Genomic DNA, 19,635 nt, shown 5'->3' on the forward strand with positions numbered 1-19,635 from the left:
TAATGATACCTACAAGTAATTTGTATTTAATCGTTTTTAATCGTTAATTTGTATTAATTGACTTTTGGGGAACGGGTCCAAATGGTTCCGATTCCAACTTAGACCGGGTCCAACTGGTTCCAGTAATGTCCAGTCGGGTCTGGTTCGAGTATGGTTCCCAAAATTTTCATCTTTTGCCACCTCTATTGGAGACGTATGTGACAGTATCGAGCAGGGCCGCCTCGGTGGAGAGACCCAGGGTATATTGAGTGAAGGAGAGACCAGGACGGAAATCGTACTGTTCGGGGCACAGCATACAATGGCTGATGAGATAGTCCACGAACTGAGAGCAGAGCACACAACGCGTTCACAGAGCTTTGACATCACAGACAGTATTGAAATACTTCGGTAGTTGTTTGGATCATGCACATCACCGCCCCTGTGCAGAGGGATAACGCTTTATTGCGTAGTAATGATAGTACGCGACCGCGGTATTTTATTACTACGCATAGTATTTCGACCGCGGCCTTATTTTATAGGTTTACTTAACACACGCACCGACGGGGGTCTGCGCCAACTTCGTACCGACGGGGGGGGGGCGGGGAGCGGATGACCGCCCCCCCCCCCCTGAGATCTCGAGAACGAAGCAAGATAGCGACAAGCGGTAAACGGCATCGGATACGCACGGACAAGGTCTACAATTTTTACTTAGGTCATTTTCAGGTCAGGTCAAAGATGACGTCACAGGGGTCGAAAAAGTCAAAATGGCGGCGCTATGTAGACATGGCGAGTTTTTCTCGAATAACTTTCGAATTAGTCAAGATAGGAACAAACTAAGGGCATCATCATGATCCTCTCGTCAATCCGCATCGAATGATATATATGTTGACCTCGAAAGGTCAAGGTCAAAGGTTGACCTCAGGTCACGTGACCTCGAAGTCATCATGTATATCATTCGATGCGTCTTGACGAGCTGAACACAATGAGACCATCCGCGCGGCTGTATCTTGTTCCTGTACGGAGTTATTGGCAAAAAAACCGCTGGTGACCTTTGATGACGTCACATGACCTTACAGCTGCCCAACAGCAAAACAGACCTCAAGGTAGTGAAGGTTGATCGTATATGAAGTCATGTATGGTATATGGGGCCATTCCGACCCGTTTTAGTGGTAAAAACAGGGAGTTGATTTTTCCCCCATCGACTTATAATGGGGAGGTCGCGAAATTGACCTGACCTTAGGTCACCGACATCAAAATTCCGAGATATACAAATTGTAGCTACTAATGACCTAATAACATCCTGCGACTTTCAAAGGCCTCCTCCGACATCTACTGTAGCTCTGGCACGGTGACAAAGTTGCAAAAAAGTGACTTGAGGTTGGGTCATTCAAAGTGACCTGGTGACCTGACCTTAACCCTCGCCGGCACAGGCCATTTTGAGTCCTTCGACGGCACAATGGGGGGGGGGGGGTACGACCCCCCCTCGCGTTTGGCCCCTGATCGAGCTAGAGCTTCGCGGAAAAAACGAGCGTGTTGCCCGTCACGAGAGGAAGCCGATGATACCCAATTTTAAGGTCCTAGGTCATCGGGTGACCTTCCAGGTCAGGTCAATGACCCGAAAACCGGGAAAATCGGGACCTGTTAGAAAGTCGTAAAGTGGGGCTGCTATATGGTTTTCCGGGGTGCTGATCACGAATATCGTGTTAGTTTTGATCAGAGATGATGTCTTTAAGCATTTAGACCAGGTCGGGTCAGGTCAGGTCAGGTCAACCGGTAGGGGTTGTGACGGGTATTCGTAATACGTGTCAAAGGCCTCGGACAGCTTCGTAACGTGTTACGAAGGCACCAAAACTACTTCGTAAATGTTCAAATGGTTGCTAAATTCGAATTCAGCTCAAAAAACTAGCCTAGAAACATGTAAAACTCGAAAAAGTGAACCGAGGTATCCCGAGGTCACCAAAGGTCAATGACCTGACCTGACCTTCAGATGACCTTGACACCCACCCTAATGCATGGGAGCAACATCAAATCACATGTTTGAACGTTTGAAACCACGAAAAGCTTGCAAACGCGCGGCTAATGCGAGCCGACATGCGCCGAACCGCGATTTCGGCCAAACATGGTCACAGAAAAGAGTCACAGGTCAAAGGTCATTGGGGTCAGGGTCATGAAATTTTCAGGGTAGGTGTAAAATTGATCAATGCGAGGGTACTGAAAGTTTCGTCGCGATCGGCCGCTTTTTACGCGAGTTATTCGCGAAAAACCTTAGCAACCCCCCCCCCCCTGTGCCGGCGAGGGTTAAAAGTTAGGAAGTTCAAACCATGTTCAAACTTGCACACCATGTGTAAAATTGATGAGAGAATAGTCGTACCAAATTTCGCGGCGCTCGCGCGCGGTTTTCCCGCTATAAGCGAAAAACCTCAGGGGGGGGGGCGGATATCCGCCCCCCCCCGTCGGTGCGCGTGTTAACAGCGACGGCGGATTTATTATAAAATAACGGGAGCCGGTCCGTTTGTCGACCAGCGCGGCGGCGGCGGTCGCGGGCTAAGAGGACGGAGCTAGCAGCTCACTACGTAGGTTCACACTAGAGATGTCAATCGGATACCAACTTTTTGGTATACCGATACCAAACCGATACCAACTCGGTATTTGGTATTTCAATCCTAATGTGTTTGGTATTTTGTTGGTATCATGAACTCTCGCTAATGTTTGAGAGGCTAAGAAATCGGTAAAAAGTTGGTATTTTCCTCATGTTCCCAAGTTGGTTTGGTTTCGGTATTTCTCCACGGTTTTGGTTGGTATTTGGTTTGGTATCGGTATTCCGATTTTCCGTAATTGACATCACTAGTTCACACTTCACAACTCTGTTCAGTGGCAGTCACAGAGATTGGACTCCAGGGTGCTCAAAGGACCGAGGTGGATGGATGTTTCAGTCTTTCAATGCTAGGGAGTATGCTGTGGTGGGTAGAATTGTGACACATAAGAGAAAGTTGTAACTGAAACACGTAGCTGTGCGATCCTCGCCTTTGACGATGCATCTCACCGTCACTAAAGAGCGCTAGCAGCTAGGCTTTGTTCGATAACAGAAGTGCCGCACATTATTTCAGCGGTGCCCCGCACGTGTTACTAGCAACAGCTCAATTTCGGGTGTTTGACCTGACCCAGATCCGAACGGTGATCTTAATATTCAATTTTAAAGTACTAATCAGAATCGTCTAATCGCTAGCTTTCATTTTCCGCCCCGCCAGTCTCGCTGCGGCTATTCGTTCTCTTGTTATCGGCTGGGAGCGTTTAACCCCTCCCCCTCCCTAAAAATTTACTGTACCAGTGGTTGTAACATTTTGCCTGTGTTTATTTCGAGCCATTACCACAACTATTCGGCTATAATTATAGTCGGCTATAATCCGGCCATATTCGGCTATAATTATAGTCGCCTAGTGTACCCTAGTGCCCATGCTTGAAACAATTGGCGAATGCCCAGGCCCGTGAGTGTGCGTAGGATGCAAATGTGTATGCGCATTCATAGGCGGCGGAACGGGGAGGGCACCGGGGCACCGTGCCCTCCTTTGATTTTGACATTAACATTAGCCCTATGGGAGTTGCATGGAAAGAATGGGACCAAAAGTCGGCAGTGCCCCCCCCCCCCTTAACTGAAGGTGTTCCGCCGCTACTGTGCGCATTGCGCGCGTTATCGACATACAGTTTAAGAACACATGATGACAGTCTTATCGATGCATTTTGAGCCTATGAACATCATGAGACTATGTTGAAACACTATAACTTAAGTACAAATAATCCTATACGTAGCTTACACTGGGAAGCTGCTCCATGCTCAAATGCATATGTGAACTCCAATGATATGACACACATGATACCACCAGCATTTGTGAAGCATCTCCACAGACGATCGACAGAGAAGCGCCGGAGCGCCGGAGCCAAGAGGCAGCGGCGGGCCGGGGCCGGCGTCAGCAGGGGTCGCCGTACACGGCCACTAGGTAGTTGTGCGGCGCCTGCTGCAGACCCACGGTCGCCGAGCCGGCACACACGAAACTGAACGCCGGTGACGCGTCGGCGTCGCTGAAACACACCACACGGCACTGTGTTCAATACTGTACCGGGTCGCAATGTGGAGCAGTCGCGAGTCGTCCTCAAAACGGACAGACGAGCCCGCTACAGCACAGCCGTTCTGCACTAATTGAGCCCTCGACCCATTCTGATAAAGCGGGACTAACAGGGTGAGCTGAATTTATTCGTAATGTTCTATTACAAAGTAAAGACATACTCATCACTTTCTGAGCAAAAAACAAAACAAAACAAAACAAAACAAAACAAAACAAAACAAAACAAAAACAAAACAAAATGGTTTCCATAAGACAAAAATGAGGAACTGAGGAAGTGGAAAATGATGTACATTTTCCTGAAAATGTATACCCCTAGGCCCTAACCCCATTCATAATTATTCTTTTACAGTGTACTACATGTGCATCAATTTCCGATATTTTTGCCGACAAAATTTCTATTCAAATTAACATTCCGTGCCATCATTTTGCTACATGAGCAGAAACTCACAAAGCATCACAGGGAAAATAAATCAGCATTACCGGAAACGCGACTCATGTGAAGAGAGTCGCTGGGCATGAGGTGAGTCGCGCCTACTTGAGTGCTGAGAGCAGAACCGAATGGAGTTTCCTTCATGGTGCCTGATATTAACCCATTAGATACGCTTGGCAGCTTTTGCTGCCACAGGACAAAATAGCGCCGCATTCCTAAACGTTGCGGTGAACTTTCAAAGTTCTCACCCGAACGGAAGACCAAAACAATGCACGACATGTGCGCTCCGAATTATTGATCGAGAAAGCGAATGAGCTGAGAAATAAACAATTTATCGCGGGGGTGCAAGGGGCGCGCGATGGCGGCCGTGCGGCGGACACCAAAGAAGTCAGTTGCGAAGGTGGTGTGAATAAATGTTACCTTTTTATTATTGATTATTGTAAAGAAATGTGTGATTATCAATGGGAAGAGCTTAGGTGCGACATAAATTTCTCTAAGTACCGCCAATCGTGCGTTATATTTAAGTGGCAGCAAAAGCTGCCAACCGTATCTTACGTAGTCAAAAATGGAGCAGTTACGTTCTTTTTGCTATGCCATTCGTAAGTGAGCAACAATGTCTGGCTTTATGGCTCATAGTGTAATGCCCCAGTTCTTTGCCTTTCCAAAAATGGTCATTACCGGGGTTTCTGCTATTTATTCTTGTCTGCAGAGCATTGCATACCGACACACTACCAGGCGTGTAATGTATTCCGCCATTGCTGAAGCAGGGACGTTGAACGGAGTGGTGCGGACAAACTGTCATCAGAGGCGCCATCCCTCAAAGGGCGCGCCGTCGCCTAAGGGAAGGTGGTGCCGTGGCTCTATAGATGAACGGGAAGAGGGGCGCCTCCTAGGCCTGTTGGGGCGCCTTTGAGGCCTAACTATGGGGTCGCCCCCGCCCCCCGCCCCGGTCCCGCCCCCCATGCAAAAGAGGGGCGCCTACGAAGGTCCTGGCCATAATGGCGCATCTGCACGAAAGAGGGGCGCCTGCATGCCGAAGAGGGGCGCCTATGAAGCCCAATGGGGCGCCTCTACGAGAAAGAGGGACACCTGTAAGGTCTATAGGGGTGCATGTAATGTCCATAGGGCACCTTTATGCGAAAAAGGGGCGCATTGCATATGAAAAAGAGGCGCATTGCACAAGAAAGAGGGGCGCCTCTGAGACCTATAGGGGCACCTTTGATGACCAAATGGGCGCTTACACGGGAAAGACGGGTGCCTATAAAGCTTAAAGGGACGTCCTCCATGTGAAAAAGGGGCGCCTGGGACTTGAGCGCCCTTCCGAGCTGTCCGAGGTCGCCGGAAAGTTCGTATATGTCCAGCTCCTGCTGCACTATCCTTCAATATAATTCGATTGGATTTAGGCCAGGACTGTTCCCTAGCCAAGTGTCCTTCCCCCAGATATCGGACAGATGGTCCTGACACCGCCTAGTTCCGGAAGATCGATGAGATGGATTACCGTCCAGCATGAAAATGCTGTCCGACCTGCGGGACACCAGGCGCCGTTGGAGCACGGGGTAGTGGTCTTTTAATGCCAATGCACGCTTTTTCAGTATGTTTTCTAGGTAGTAGTCGGGATCGACTTCGTCTTTTGCTAGATCACGTCCAGCTGGTTCAGCTCAGGCCCTGCTAGGACATCGTGATCGTTCGACATACCATTGCGGCGAGAATTTTTCGCAGAAGTCTGTCGGAACTTGGGCCGCGTTTTCAGCCCATGCTCGTTTTGGGGGTCCGTGTGGTGAAACCATTGAAACGGAGACTCGTCGCCGAACTAGACCCGCTTCTACATACCTACTCCGTTTCCACTCTTCTACCGGCCAGATTCTCCGTTTCGTACAAATCTGAGGGCTCTGGGCTTGCTGATTTTCGTTATTTTGGCCGCACCAATAGTCAAGCGCCTTCAGTCAAAGGGCGTTCCTCCCTTATCAATGGACAACATTATCCGAGTGATCATTATGAATAAGACTTCAGATTCTCCGCAGAATGGTCAGACTTCCCAGGTGCTTTCTTCATGGCGATCTTGGCGACGGTTGAGACGCAGGAGGACCATGCTGATTGGGGCTTATGCGTGACGCTACTTGTCCCTAAACTTCTTCCACCAGCGCTTGTTGGTGAAAACGGGGGCTTAGAAGTGTGAGGCAGCGTCCTTCCATGTGTTGCCACTTGCCAGCTTGGAGCATGCCAACAGCGCAACTACGAACCTCTCAACTGTAAAGCTAAACCTTCATGCTTAGGCGTTCAGTAAATGCGCCGTTCAATGGTTAAACAATTACCCATGCCAGTGAACCCCATTGGTAAAGGTCAGCTTTTCAGATAATCTCCGCTTCAGAGAAAGACTCAGGGACACAATTCGTTGAAAGGAACGCGATATTTAGGAGCACATTGGAAACACGCCAAGTTGCTTTAAATAAACGGTCGACGGAAGTCATCAAAACCTTCGTCGCATCCTATATAAGATATTGTGGGGAGGGAAAGCGCGTGTGAGCTGAAATAATGAGAGAAAGAACATGATCTCTCAGAACGAGCTGAACTGTTAGCTGAGGTCTGGATTTTGAGTTCATTATTCTTGAGAATTATTGGCTACGGTCGTTATTTGCAGGCTACGGTCGAATGGAAATCCGAACAATTGCACATATTCAAGATCATATCTGGTACGTAAATAAAATAGTTCGTGAATACTGTACATGCACCAACAGGAGACACTCTGTGGCAAAGGTTGTTGGTATCGAAAGATCATTTCCTCGCGGTTTTGATATGTTTGTGCTTTGAAATATGACAAACCACTCCATTTGTGACTATGTAAGATACGCTTGGCAGCAAAAGCTGCCAGACCGGAAACGTACACTTCCGGTTTCGTGATCTGGCTAAAAATGCACATGTATTCCCCTAAAGGGTGCCTGACAAAAATATGTTAAAATCGCAGTGAAAGTCGACAAAAAAAGTTTTCGGCTCTAATGGGTTAAATAAGAGAGCTGGATGTGCGCTGCCAGTGTATGCATCTTTCAATATCTTATCATAGATTAGTGATAACTGTATTACCGTGGTATGCCCTTCCCAATGTATACCAATAATTTCACATAAAAGAGTAAAACTAAAACAAATCCTGAAAACCAAAAACCTAATGCGACATTGGAAATGAGAGCTGATAATTTTATTGTCTTGAAAGAAGCCCTCAGTCTCTTGTGTTTTAAGTGTAACTCAAATAATTGAATATAGCTCTATGGCCCAATCTTACCAATGCCGTAAATAGGATTTGGCAGCACTGGCCGGAGTTTACGGCACTGATATCAAAGATGTCCTTTTTACTTATCTCCAGGCTCCAGCTAATCTTGTCCAAAGATTTTGATAGCGTGAATGATTATGAATGTCATCAGAACGAATGAATAAGTGAATGTGGAAAAGTTACGAATGTTACCAAATGCCGTGAATGCGCATTCACGGCATTTGGTAAGATTGGGCCAATGTTCGTTTTTTTTTTTCAAACGGACTCTGGCTTCAAGTTCATTATCGAATTTCTCACGTGTGACCAGGGTTGCCAGACTTGGCGATATGTCGCCAATTTGGCGAATTTTGAAAGTCATTGGCGATAGAAGCACGGCGTTTGGCGATAGGCGATAAAACGTCAAATATTGGCGAATTTCCGAGTTCGCCTCCAAATCACCGAATATTATTTAAAAAAATAAACAAAACAAAGCGAAAAACATCGTTACGAAATATTTCGTAATCTGATTAATTTAAACTTCCGACGTTTCATATTAGGCACTAAAATATAAAATCTTCCTGATGAAAATATCTTCTGAACCACATCTCGCACGACCTTTGCTCAGGGGTGGAGATCTGTCAAAATGTCAGGGGGGGGGTCCATGCCGGGCAGATGGAGGCGGGCTGGATGCAGTACCATTGACTTACATAGCAGTAATTCGTTTTCAGGGGGGGTCCTGACCCCCCCCCCCCCCCCCGAGATCCCCACCTCTGCCTTTGCTATTTTATTTGGCGCTGGTTAAGGTACGCTGTTATGTAGATGAATATGAGAAACGAGATAGGTTACACGAACGCCAACTTGCGCTGCTACGTATGGTTATACAGCGCATCCTATTTGGCGAATTTTGGCGAAATTCGAGGGGCGAATTTGGCGATAAGGACCATTCTGGATCTGGCAACCCTGCGTGTGACGTGAGTTTTGGCAGCTTCAGCGTCTGGCCAATAATTTCTTACCGAAAAATATTCGATTTCGAATTATGCACGGTAAATACCCGGAAATTGTGTCTAAAAAAATAAAACATATCACGATGACGTCACTGGTGGCAGCAGGCACCCAATGTCCGTTCAATGGGACAAAGTGTCGACGAATTTGGGGAAGCTTCGTTTTTCACTGTTGCCGAGGTTATAATCGAGTAAGCGTTTCCGTCCATGATAGCTATACGTTACATTGCAATACAAGTTCGACAGCATGACGTCACCACTGTTCTTAATATCTGGTTCAAAAGCGCACGTATGGAAATTATCGGGAAGAAATTACATCCGCGCCCCAGTGGCGGTCTCAGCCAACTTCGCCATAGTGGGGGGGGGGGGGGGGGTATATGTTACCACCCACCTATAACTCAAAAACTAAGAGGGCTAGAAAGACGCAGTAAAAAGCAGTCGATAGCTCTCAATGCGTACGTTTTAAATTGTTTCATTCATTTTTCATCTTAAAGCAATATTGGGGTCAACAGTGAACAGAGGTCATCAAAGGTCAAAATTTGCCAAATGTCATTATGTTTTTCAGAAAACATGCCGTTATCTCAGGAACTATGATAGCTAGAAAAACGCATGGAAAAGCAATCGATAGCTTTTGAACTCTTCTTTTGATAAGATCATTATCAAAATTGACCTTACGTCAACGGTTGAGCCTTGGATAAAACTTGTTTTCACGAATAACTTTTGAACCAGCAAAGATGAAGAATTGGCAATGCTACTAGCTGTTTCTCTCTCTCTTCAGTCGTTTCGATTTTTTATCTTGAAAGGTCAAGGTCAAACTTTGACCTCAGGTCAAAGTCACGTGGTGATTCAAATAGGTCATGTTGCATACGATTCGATGCGTCTCGACAAGACAAACACACTGAAGCCATCCCCAGCGTTCTATCTCTTTCCAATCGAGAGTAATTGGCAAAAATGGCGGAACGTCACTCCGCCACTCGGAACGGGTGTCCGAGTGGCGGAACGTGACGTCAGGCGTCCCAGAGGGGGCTCTTTTGGCACCTCTTTTATTCGCGCTTTTTATCAACGATTTGCCCATGGCTGTGAACTCATCTCATTGCATCATGTTTGCGGACGACGTTAAGTTGTATCACCGGGTTAGGTCAATGTCTGATTGTGAGCAGCTCCAGTCTGACCTTGATAATCTCAGCAGATGGTCGGCAGACTGGAAGCTGCACCTCAACCCGTCAAAGTGCTTCGCTTTCACACTGAGCTTGAGGTCGTCACCCGTGATGCACTCGTACGTTATTGATGGATCGGTTTTGCAGCGCGTTTCCGAAGTACGTGATTTAGGCGTAATGCTGGATTCAAAATTAACATTCTCGGCCCACATCAACCACATAGTTTCAAAAGCAAACAGAGCTCTCGGCGTTTTGATTAGGTCTTTTCAGACTGGCCTCCCGAATAAAAAATTCTGCATGAAAACCTTGCAGGCTACGTACTTTGCGAACATTCGGTCCATCTTGGAGTACGGGTGCGTCATTTGGGGCGGCGCGGCAAAGTCACATGTGGAGAGGCTGGAGCGAGTACAGCACAAATTTCTTATGTGGATGGCGTCGAAATCAAACAACATTGTGTTTGGCTCGCTGTCCTATGAGCACCTGCTGCAGGTCTTTGAGATGCCCACTTTGAAAGCCAGGCGCATGCAATACGATATCATGTTTTTACGAAATGTTTGTCGCAGTCAGGTGGATACGCCATGCCTCCTCAGCTGTTTTTCACTTCATGTACCCGGACGCACCACACGCCGACTTTCGCTCTTTGAGACTCCGTATGCCCGTGTGAACGCTGTGAAGACGGGAATTTTTAACCGGCTTCCTGAGATGATGAACAGTTTCCTGCGCGATGTTCCTAAAGCCGATGTTTTTGACATGAGCCTTTGTATGTTCAAAGGTCATGTCAGGAAGTATGTGAGAGCGATGCCATTGAGATAGTGTTTTATCCATCATACTTCATGCTGTATACTTTTATCACAGTGCGTCTTGTTCTTAGTGTATACTTTTATTGATTAGTCATATTTATATTAGGTATATTTTTATAGCAGGTATATTTTCACCATATTTATTTTTACTATATGCTTCTATTGTTTAGGCATGTAGCATGCAAAGCTAGTAGACTCTTATCTATTCTTTCTTTCGATGTATTCGTATGTTTTTGACTTCGCCTCTCAATGGGTACTGCCTGTTGGCGATGTTGTGAAATAAACAAATAAACAAATAAACAAAAATCTGTTTGTAGCCTCAAATGACCTCTGATGACCTTTCTAGAGGTTATCAGCAAAAACGACACCTTGGTCGTTACGGGTGGTCCAAATCACTGTGATTCTGAAATTCTGAAAATTCTGATACTGAAAATACTTGGAGCCAGAGTCCTATTGAAAAAATCGAACTATAGTACTTTTGAATACGGAAAGAAAATGATGTGTCTCCACCATAAATGTAGTCAGCGCGTGCGCCGTTTAACGCAACCACTGCTGGACTACTGTACACAATGTTGAAGTAGTTCATTGATCAATGTTCAAGTAAGTAGGGAGCCACTCACCTAATTATGCCCACCTAATTAATGCTCTTCAAATGAGTCACGGTATCGACAATTCTTACAGCTGTTTTTGCCTGTGACGCCTTGAGTTTCTCCTCATATAGCGAAATATTATATGAAAAGAGCTCGAAATGCATGCTGCTAAAGGCGCTATTCTTTGCTTTTGCTCTCCCGACAGGGATAGCATTCACTGGACATAATTTCATTTGCCAATCAACCGCGATGCTTCGTCACTCGTTTTCAGAAGCCAAGCGCACATACAAGCACATAGAAGTACAGGGTGTCTCAAAAGTTCGTTGACACATTTCCCATGCCAATAAAGCATATAAGAACCGGCCAAAAATCTAAGGTTTCGGTGTCTGTGTGACACTATACAAATATGCATGCTTTGACAACTGATTCGGAAGGTTGGAAACCAAACCCTTTGCTGTATCTCCAAAAATATTTGCCAATACCGATTTTCGTCGCTCCGTCAGCTGCCGGAGGCTGATAAAAGGTAACCAGCTTTCAAGCTCTTGTAGGAGAATCTCCTGCAGTTTCTGCGTCGGATTTAGGTTTGACGAGCTCCCCGGCAACATCCGCTTCTCCCTGAAAGCCGACAGCTTGCATCGATACCATCCGTGAGTATTTTGTAGGTCTTCTCTGGCGCTAACTCCTTCATGAATGACTGGCGCCGACCTCCTTTTCAAAACAAACCCATTCCTGAACAAATGGGAAGTGCCAGGGGCAAATTTTTCGCAGCATATCGTTGCAGAATGTGTCGGCCATCTGTTTCATAGACATATTTTGCAAATTTTGCAAACCCCAAACGCTCGTGCCAAGTCCCCAAGGTCTTGTCCCCATGCCAAGACCTTCGCTGGGTCGCGGAGTGTTTTCCTCAGGAGAGGTTCTGCTTTGTAAACGGCCAAAACCTGCCCATCGTGCGGTTTTTGTCCGGATTTTGTGTGTAAAAGAGAGCTATTTGCTCCAGATCTGCCTCTTGAAACTTCGTTAGATAAAACTTTACATTAATTGACACTTTTGGAGGGTCACTTCTCCTCGGCATTGACGATTTTCGTGTTATTTTCCCCCAAAATTTAGCGTTATAGATATTATAAACAATTTAAAATGATACTTTGTCTTTGTTTTATGATGACCTGCAATTTTTGAAACTGGGTAACCTCTGTCTGTGAGCTCTTCTAGTCAGTTTTCAATAGTTAGGACTGCATTTTCAGCTGCTTTCCGGAGCACGAGTCTTTCCGGAGCACTCTGCCACCATCGGCGACCCCTTCACGTGGGGGTGGCGTCTCCCTCGGGAGCCAAGTTCGCCGACACACATCCACACCCTCGAGGAAGACGACGACCACCGCCTGCCTCGCCGGGCCGGCGCGGGCGGGTTTTTGGCGGCGGGACGAGGGCTGGCCCACCTCGCCCTGCTACTGATGCGGGCCGGGGACGTGGAGTCGAATCCAGGACCCCCTCCGCGCTACCCGTGCGGAGTATGCGGCCGGGGAGTCGGCGGCTCATCGGTGCGCTGCGGCGGGTGCGCCCTCTGGCACCATGGTCGATGCGCCGGACTGAGGCCAACGGACATTTCCCGACTCGCGCGCACACGCGACCTCTGGTGGTGCCCGAGCTGCATCGCGCCGCCGCCGCCGCCGCCGCCTCGGACGCCGCCGTCAGCGCCGCCGGCCCCGCCTGCGCCTGTCGCGGTGCCGCCGCCGCCCGCTCCCCCGCGGGCTGTGAGACCGGCGCCGGGAACCCCGCGCACCGGGCGGAACCCAAAACGGACAGGACCCACAGCCATCAGCGGCCTCCTCAAGATCCTGCAGTTCAACTGCAACAGTCTGAAGGCCAGGAAAACCGAACTGGACAAGAGAATTGAAGACGAGAAACCCGACGTCATCCTACTCCAAGAAACCAGACTCCTGGAAAGCGATGAAAACCCACGCTTCCCAGGCTACAACATAGCAGCGAGGCAAGACAGGCCATACCAGGCAAACCCGAGCCCGACAATCACCGGAGCAGCCCGCTCCGCCGACAGTGGGCAGGGAGCACCGCCTGGACCGAGCTGGACCTGCAAGCGCCGCGGCCCGTCGGACCGTAACTCCTGGTGCGCGGGCTGCAAGAGCCGTAAGAAGTGTACGGCACGCGCCCCACCAGCGAGCGGGACCGGGCAGGCGGCCACCCAGCCCCAGCCCCCGACCGGCAGCGACGGGACCCGCGGCGTGAAGGGTAAGGGAGGAGTCATGACCCTAGTGCGGGACCAACTACCGTACTCGCGGACCACGCCTCGGTATGCGCCAACTGAACCAGACGAAGAAACCTACATCACGGCCACAGAGCTCCACCCGCAGGGAACACCGTCTATAACCGTGTTCAACCTGTACTCACCTCCAGCAAGGTGGGTGGCAGGACAAGGCACCCAAGCCCAACCGTTCCAGCCTGCCCGCCTCTCCCTCCCTCCGAGATGCGTCATCGCAGGAGACCTCAACGCTCACGCCCACGTATGGGACCCACACCAACCAGAGGACGCGATGGGCCACGAAGTCGAGGACTGGTCGATCGACGCCTCACTGACCATCCTGAACGACGGCTCGGCCACGCGCATCAACCCAGCCACGGGCGGCCTGTCGACGCCGGATGTTACCCTGGCGACCGCTGCCGTGGCGAGAGGAACAACCTGGGAGATCGGCGAGACGATGGGATCGGACCACCTCCCGATCACGACGAGCATCCCTGTAGCTCCACCGAAGCCGCAGCGCCGAGGAAGAGGCCGCCTGTCCCTGAGGAAGGCAGACTGGCAGGAGTACCGCAGGACCTTCGACGGCATCATAGGCCGCTGGGACGACCACGGAGACCTGACGGCGAGCGAACTCGACAAACGACTCACCGCAGCCATCACCCGCGCCGCACGCCGCACCATCCCATACGGAAACGGCGGAAGGACCAGGGAGCCGTTCTGGAGCGAGGCGTGCGACGAAGCAATCGCGATCAGGAATGAAGCTCGCGCCAAGGTGGCCGCGCCAAACCATACCGCCGAAGACGTCCGGGACTACCAACAAGCAAGGAAGAACGCGGACACGGTCCTGCGCGAGGAAAAGACAAGCTTCCTGCGCAAGCGCATCGCGGAACTGGGGCCCAACACCGACCTCTGGAGCCTCATCCGCACCCTGGACGGACGCAAACCACCGGCGAAACCAGCAGAGCCCCTCAACCGCGCTGGCCCACCTGGCCGCCCAGCCCGACCAGCAGTAACAGATAGGGAGAAGGCCAACGCCCTATGCCAGGCATATGCGGCAGTATCCCGGATCCCACACAACAAACAAGAGGATCGCGACATCAAGCTGGAGGCGCGCGCTGCAGTGAGTGCCTGCGCATGCGACGCCCAACGCAGTGGACCGTGCGCGCCATTCTCACCCGCCGAACTCGACGCAGCCCTGGACAAGCTCCAGAACGGGAAGAGCCCGGGACCGGACGGCGTACCCAACGAGCTGCTGAAGCAGATAAGCCCAATAGGCAAGACTCTCCTCCTGGCTCTGATCAACAAGTCCTGGACAGCAGCGGACGTCCCGGCCAGTTGGAGAACAGCAGAAATCGTAGCCATCCCCAAGAAAGGCAAGCCGCCGTCAGAGCTGTCCAGTTATCGCCCGATCAGCCTGCTCTCCACCACAAGCAAGCTCGCAGAGCGGATGATCCAGGCCCGGCTGCAGCACTGGCTCGAGACGAGAGGGAAGCTCAACCCCAACCAAGCCGGTTTCCGCAGAGGTCGCTCCACCATGGACCAGCTCGGCCGAATATCCCAACAGATATTCGACGCGTTCGAGGAGAAGAAACCCCACCGGGCGGTCATGGTCCTGCTTGACTTCGCGAGAGCCTACGACCGAGTCTGGAGGGCCGCCCTGCTCTGCAAGATGGCCCGGCTGGGAGTCCCCGGCTGTTTCATCAAGTGGCTGAGGGCCTTCCTGTCGGACAGGCGCGCCCGCGTCCGCTGGGGCGCTGCCCGCTCAGACCTCAGGGTCTTCCAGGAGGGCCTCCCCCAGGGCAGCGTGCTGGCGCCGCTCCTATGGCTGATCTACGTTAATGACATCGACGCAGCAATGCCGGAGCACGTCTCGCGGTCTCTGTTCGCGGACGACGTGGCACTGCTGGCATGCGCCCCCACTGCCAGAGAGTGCGACGCCCTCCTCCAGCCCTGCCTGGACGCGGTGGACACGTGGCTGCGACGCTGGAAAGTCACGCCCAGCGTGACGAAGTGCACCGCCACCCTGTTCACTCTCGACCCAAGAGAGAGCGGAGGGAAGGTCAAGCCGTACCTGACGCTGCGCGGAGAGGAGCTGCCCTACTCCCGCAACCCGACCTTCCTGGGCATCAAGTATGACCCCCAACTCACCTTCGCGGACCACATCGACGACCTGAAAGCTAAGATGTCCCGACGGAGGCGATGCCTACAGGCACTGGCCGGAAAGACCTGGGGAAGTCACCGCCGAACCATCAGAGCGGCCTACATCGGCTATATCCGGGCCCTATTCGACTACGGCGCCGCCGTCTTCGGGACATACGCCGCCCCGTCGGTAAGAGGACGCCTCGAAGCCGAGCAAAACAAGTGCGCCCGCGTCATCACCGGCTGCCTACGTGCGACCCGGAAGGACGCCCTCCTGGCCGAGGCTGGCCTCCCGACACTCTCGCTTCGGGCCCTACAGCTGGCAGGCACGGAGTACCAGCGTGTAATCCGTCTGCCCCCGAACGACCCGGGCAGGTCCCTCTTCCGAAAGGAGGTACAGCCGCGCCTCCAACACCGAGCCTACAAGGCATGGCAAAGAACACGCAACGACGCCACTGCCGCGGGAAGACCGCCGCCCAAGCCACCAGACGAGACTGCAGCACTCCCTCACCGACCGTGCCTCAGGAGGGTCGGCAAGTGGCTCGCCGAGGAGGCAGGAATCGAGGAGCTCCCGGTGGAACCCATGGCGTTCTACAGCTGCGACCCGCCATGGCTGGGCCACCGCGGCGGCACCACCTTCAGGGTAGACCTGCCCGTGGCCACCCGCCGGTCGGACCCGCCTGCAGTCCGCAGAGAAGCTGCCCTGCGAGCCATTGCAGAGCTCCCACAACCGGATGTTACTATCTGGTCGGACGGCTCGGCTCGCGGCGGGATGGAACAGGGCGGCGCAGGCGCGCTGATCCAGTTTCATCACCTCAACAAAGAAGAAACCGTGCGCGCTCCTGCAGGGGCGGTCTGCTCCAGCTTGAGAGCAGAGCTGACCGCCATGCGCGAGGCGCTCGCGGCTGTGGCCGGCCTGGAGGACGGGGAGCTGGCATCGATCAAGTCGGTCCGCCTCCTCACCGACTCAAGGTCTGGGCTACAACTACTCGGCCGCGGCCCAGCTAGCCAGACCATGGCTCTGGCCGCCGAGGTCTGGAGGCTGCTGAACACCCTCGCCGAGAACGGCACCGAGACGGTGCTCCAGTAGGTGCCAGGCCATGCCGGGCTGGACGGCAACGAGACCGCCGACCGCCTGGCTGGCGAGGCCACGGCGGGCGACCAAGACAGCGCACCGATTGACCTGTCGAGTGCGCGGGCCGCCGTCACGCGCCATGTCCGGGAGCTGTCGCGACGGAGGACAACCGCTGCCCACCCGCACCCGGACCCCACGCCTGGCCACGACTCCCTGGCGCGCTGGGGGTCGGTGACGCTGTCCCAGCTGAGGACCGGCACATCACCACTGACCCGCGACACGCTATTCAAGATTGGCCTGGCAGCCAACGACGAATGCCCCGCGTGCGGGGAGCCCGACAGCGTGACGCACCTGCTGACCGATTGTCCGGCCTATGAGGCGGCCCGCCGCCGCCGCTGGGGTGTCGACCCTCGCCTGGTCGACGTCCTCGGCGGCCCGGCGGCGAGGGTCGTCGACTTCATCGAGGGTGTCGGGCGGACCGAGCCGCCGCTCGACCCGCCTGCGCCGCCGCCCCCCTGAGCGGGCTGGCGGCGGGATGCAGAAGAAGAAGAAGAAGCACGAGTCTGCTGCCGTACAAGGGTCGTTCAAAATGCTGATAGTCTCGCATGGTTTTGTCCTTCAAAAACTTTAGCCACCGTTTTTGTTAGATGATCATCATGTTGTACTCATCCTCGCCGACACTTTGCCATGTGTCATTTCCGACCTAACCATTCCCATTACTCCTGAAGCAGAGAGTTTCTCAGCCGACCCGATTTTGCGACCTCCATTTTCATGCCTGATCCATGGTTAAAGGTGAACCCTTTTTGTGAGCTCATGAAGGGTCGAATGCGCTTGAAAACAATGAAACTGCTTGAGGAAGGTTGTTACCAATGTTGTGAATGCCCATGCAAAATTTCAACTGTTAATTTCTTGTTGATTCAGAATTATTGACAAAAAAGCAAGGCTGGTACCTGTCAACGAACTTTTGAGACACCCTGTACACGGTCTAGCCAGGTCGCATAAAAAAAAAAATACACACACACAAATGATGGCCATAGCATGCAAGTCACTACATACAAACCAGGAGTCCAGAAGTGCTTAAAACTGGTTGATTGTGGCAGCAGCAGCGCGCGGAGCTGCCGCAGTGCTCTCTCTGTGAACTGAGGACGAGTCTGTGGGCGCCCGTCCCCCCCCCCCCCCCTGCAGTGCCTCACCTGTTGTGGGCGAGATTCCAGACGTTGATGACGCCGTCCTGGTCGGCGGAGACGAGTGTGCGCCCGTCGGCCGTCCAGAGCAGGCGGCTGACGGGCGCCAGGTGGCCGGAGTGCTCGCTCAGCATGGCGCCGCACGCCAGGTCGTACACCCGCACCTGCTGGTCCTCGCCTGGCGGTACGATACAGCTCAGTCGGCGCTGACACGGCACTCGGTGCACCGGAGCGGCAGTGAGCCGCGGCGGCCCGGGGACTCATACCGCCGCCCGGGACTGTGTCTGAATTCATATACAGCTATACATATCCAAATAAACATACAGTATACACAAGAATAAACATATTACATTCCAGTATTTATCCTTTCTTCTTTCACCGCCATATAACAATTTCTAAGCATGTAACGTATGAGACCGTGGGATGACGTGGCACGTACCGGCCGCGGCCAGCCGTTTTCCGTCCGGCGAGAAGTGCATGCTGTGGATGATGCCGCGGTGTCCGGAGAGCACGCGCACCTGGGCGGCGTCCGTCAGCGACCAGAGACGCACCGTGCCGTCCGCAGACGCCGAGCACACGTAGTTGCCGTTCGGGTGCATCGCCACGCACTGGCGGCGACGGCAGTCAGTCAGTGCGCGCCCAACGGCAAACTAATACGGCAACAGAGCACACGCACGTCCAACACCATGTTTACCGTCGTCAGTTAATTGTGAAAAGGGTTTAGCAGAACGCTTTAAACATAAAAATACACATCACTCCACTGAGACGGTTGAAAACTCGTCATACGTGTTACCAAACGCGGTCCTTTCGTCGAAGCTTTATTTTAGTTTGTACCGGGACACCAGCTTCTAGCCATTCTCTGGATTTCTTAAGTACGTTGGTGTTCAGCCTATAGACAAAAACTAATTGCCTTGCCTGAATAACGGAACATCCCAGTAGACCAGGTTAGAACCAGTAGAGCTGCGATATGCAAAACACTAGACAGAAGGAGCGATATGTCGATATGTCGACATTTGTCTATATCAGTAAAACTGATCTCATACAGTGGGAGTCAACTGTTCCATGACCTTCGTTCATCGCTGATATGGTGTAAACAGGTAAATTCGATATTTTCACACTGTGTCATAATATTACGCAATGCCATGATATACTGTCAAGAGTATGGGGGTGCAGTCCGAGGTACGTCCACGTCCCGGTCTGAGTTACGTCCACGTTCAGAGACTGACTTACGTCCACGTCCTGGAGGCGACTTACGTCCACGTCCTGCGAGTGTCCGGCGAAGATGCGCAGCTGGTGGGTGCGGTCGTAGCTCCAGAGGCGCGCCGTCCGGTCCATGGAGCCGGTGACAAAGTAGTGGCTGCAGGCGACCGAGGAGCGCGGCTGGCAGGCCACGCTCCACACCGGGTAACTGTGGCCCCTGCCGAGCCAACGGGACGAGTCAGCTGCGACCCCTGAACAACAGTGAGCTGTGACCCCTCCGGCAGAGCGGACGGGACATCAGTCAGCTGTAAGCCTGATCAGACACTGGGGCTGGGGCCCCTTCCGGAGCACGGAACAAGAGTCAGCCGTTCACCAACAACACGGTCAAATGAGGCCGAAAACTTACCCACACCGATACATACTTAATCCGTGTTCAGTGTGAGAGATCTATGTACAGTTTTCGGCAA

General features: G+C 52.1%; 1 protein-coding gene across 2 annotated transcripts in view; it reads right to left on the minus strand.

Annotated features, from left to right (window-relative positions):
* Positions 1-3,313: 3,313 nt before the first annotated feature.
* LOC122380859 (TAF5-like RNA polymerase II p300/CBP-associated factor-associated factor 65 kDa subunit 5L) overlaps positions 3,314-19,635 on the minus strand; it is a 78,297-nt gene continuing 61,975 nt past the window's right edge. For both annotated transcript variants that reach the window (XM_043364378.1, XM_043364379.1), the window contains exons 9-12: positions 19,223-19,385; positions 18,408-18,576; positions 17,978-18,146; positions 3,314-4,056 (exon numbers count right to left, since the gene is read on the minus strand). In XM_043364378.1, coding sequence (XP_043220313.1) covers positions 3,945-4,056; positions 17,978-18,146; positions 18,408-18,576; positions 19,223-19,385 — 613 coding nt within the window. In that variant the 3' untranslated portion in view covers positions 3,314-3,944. The remainder of the gene's footprint in view (positions 4,057-17,977; positions 18,147-18,407; positions 18,577-19,222; positions 19,386-19,635) is intronic.

The sequence above is a fragment of the Amphibalanus amphitrite genome, unplaced genomic scaffold (assembly GCF_019059575.1).
Source record: "Amphibalanus amphitrite isolate SeventyFive unplaced genomic scaffold, NRLGWU_Aamphi_draft 000108F_arrow, whole genome shotgun sequence".
In the NCBI taxonomy this organism is placed as follows: domain Eukaryota; kingdom Metazoa; phylum Arthropoda; class Thecostraca; order Balanomorpha; family Balanidae; genus Amphibalanus; species Amphibalanus amphitrite.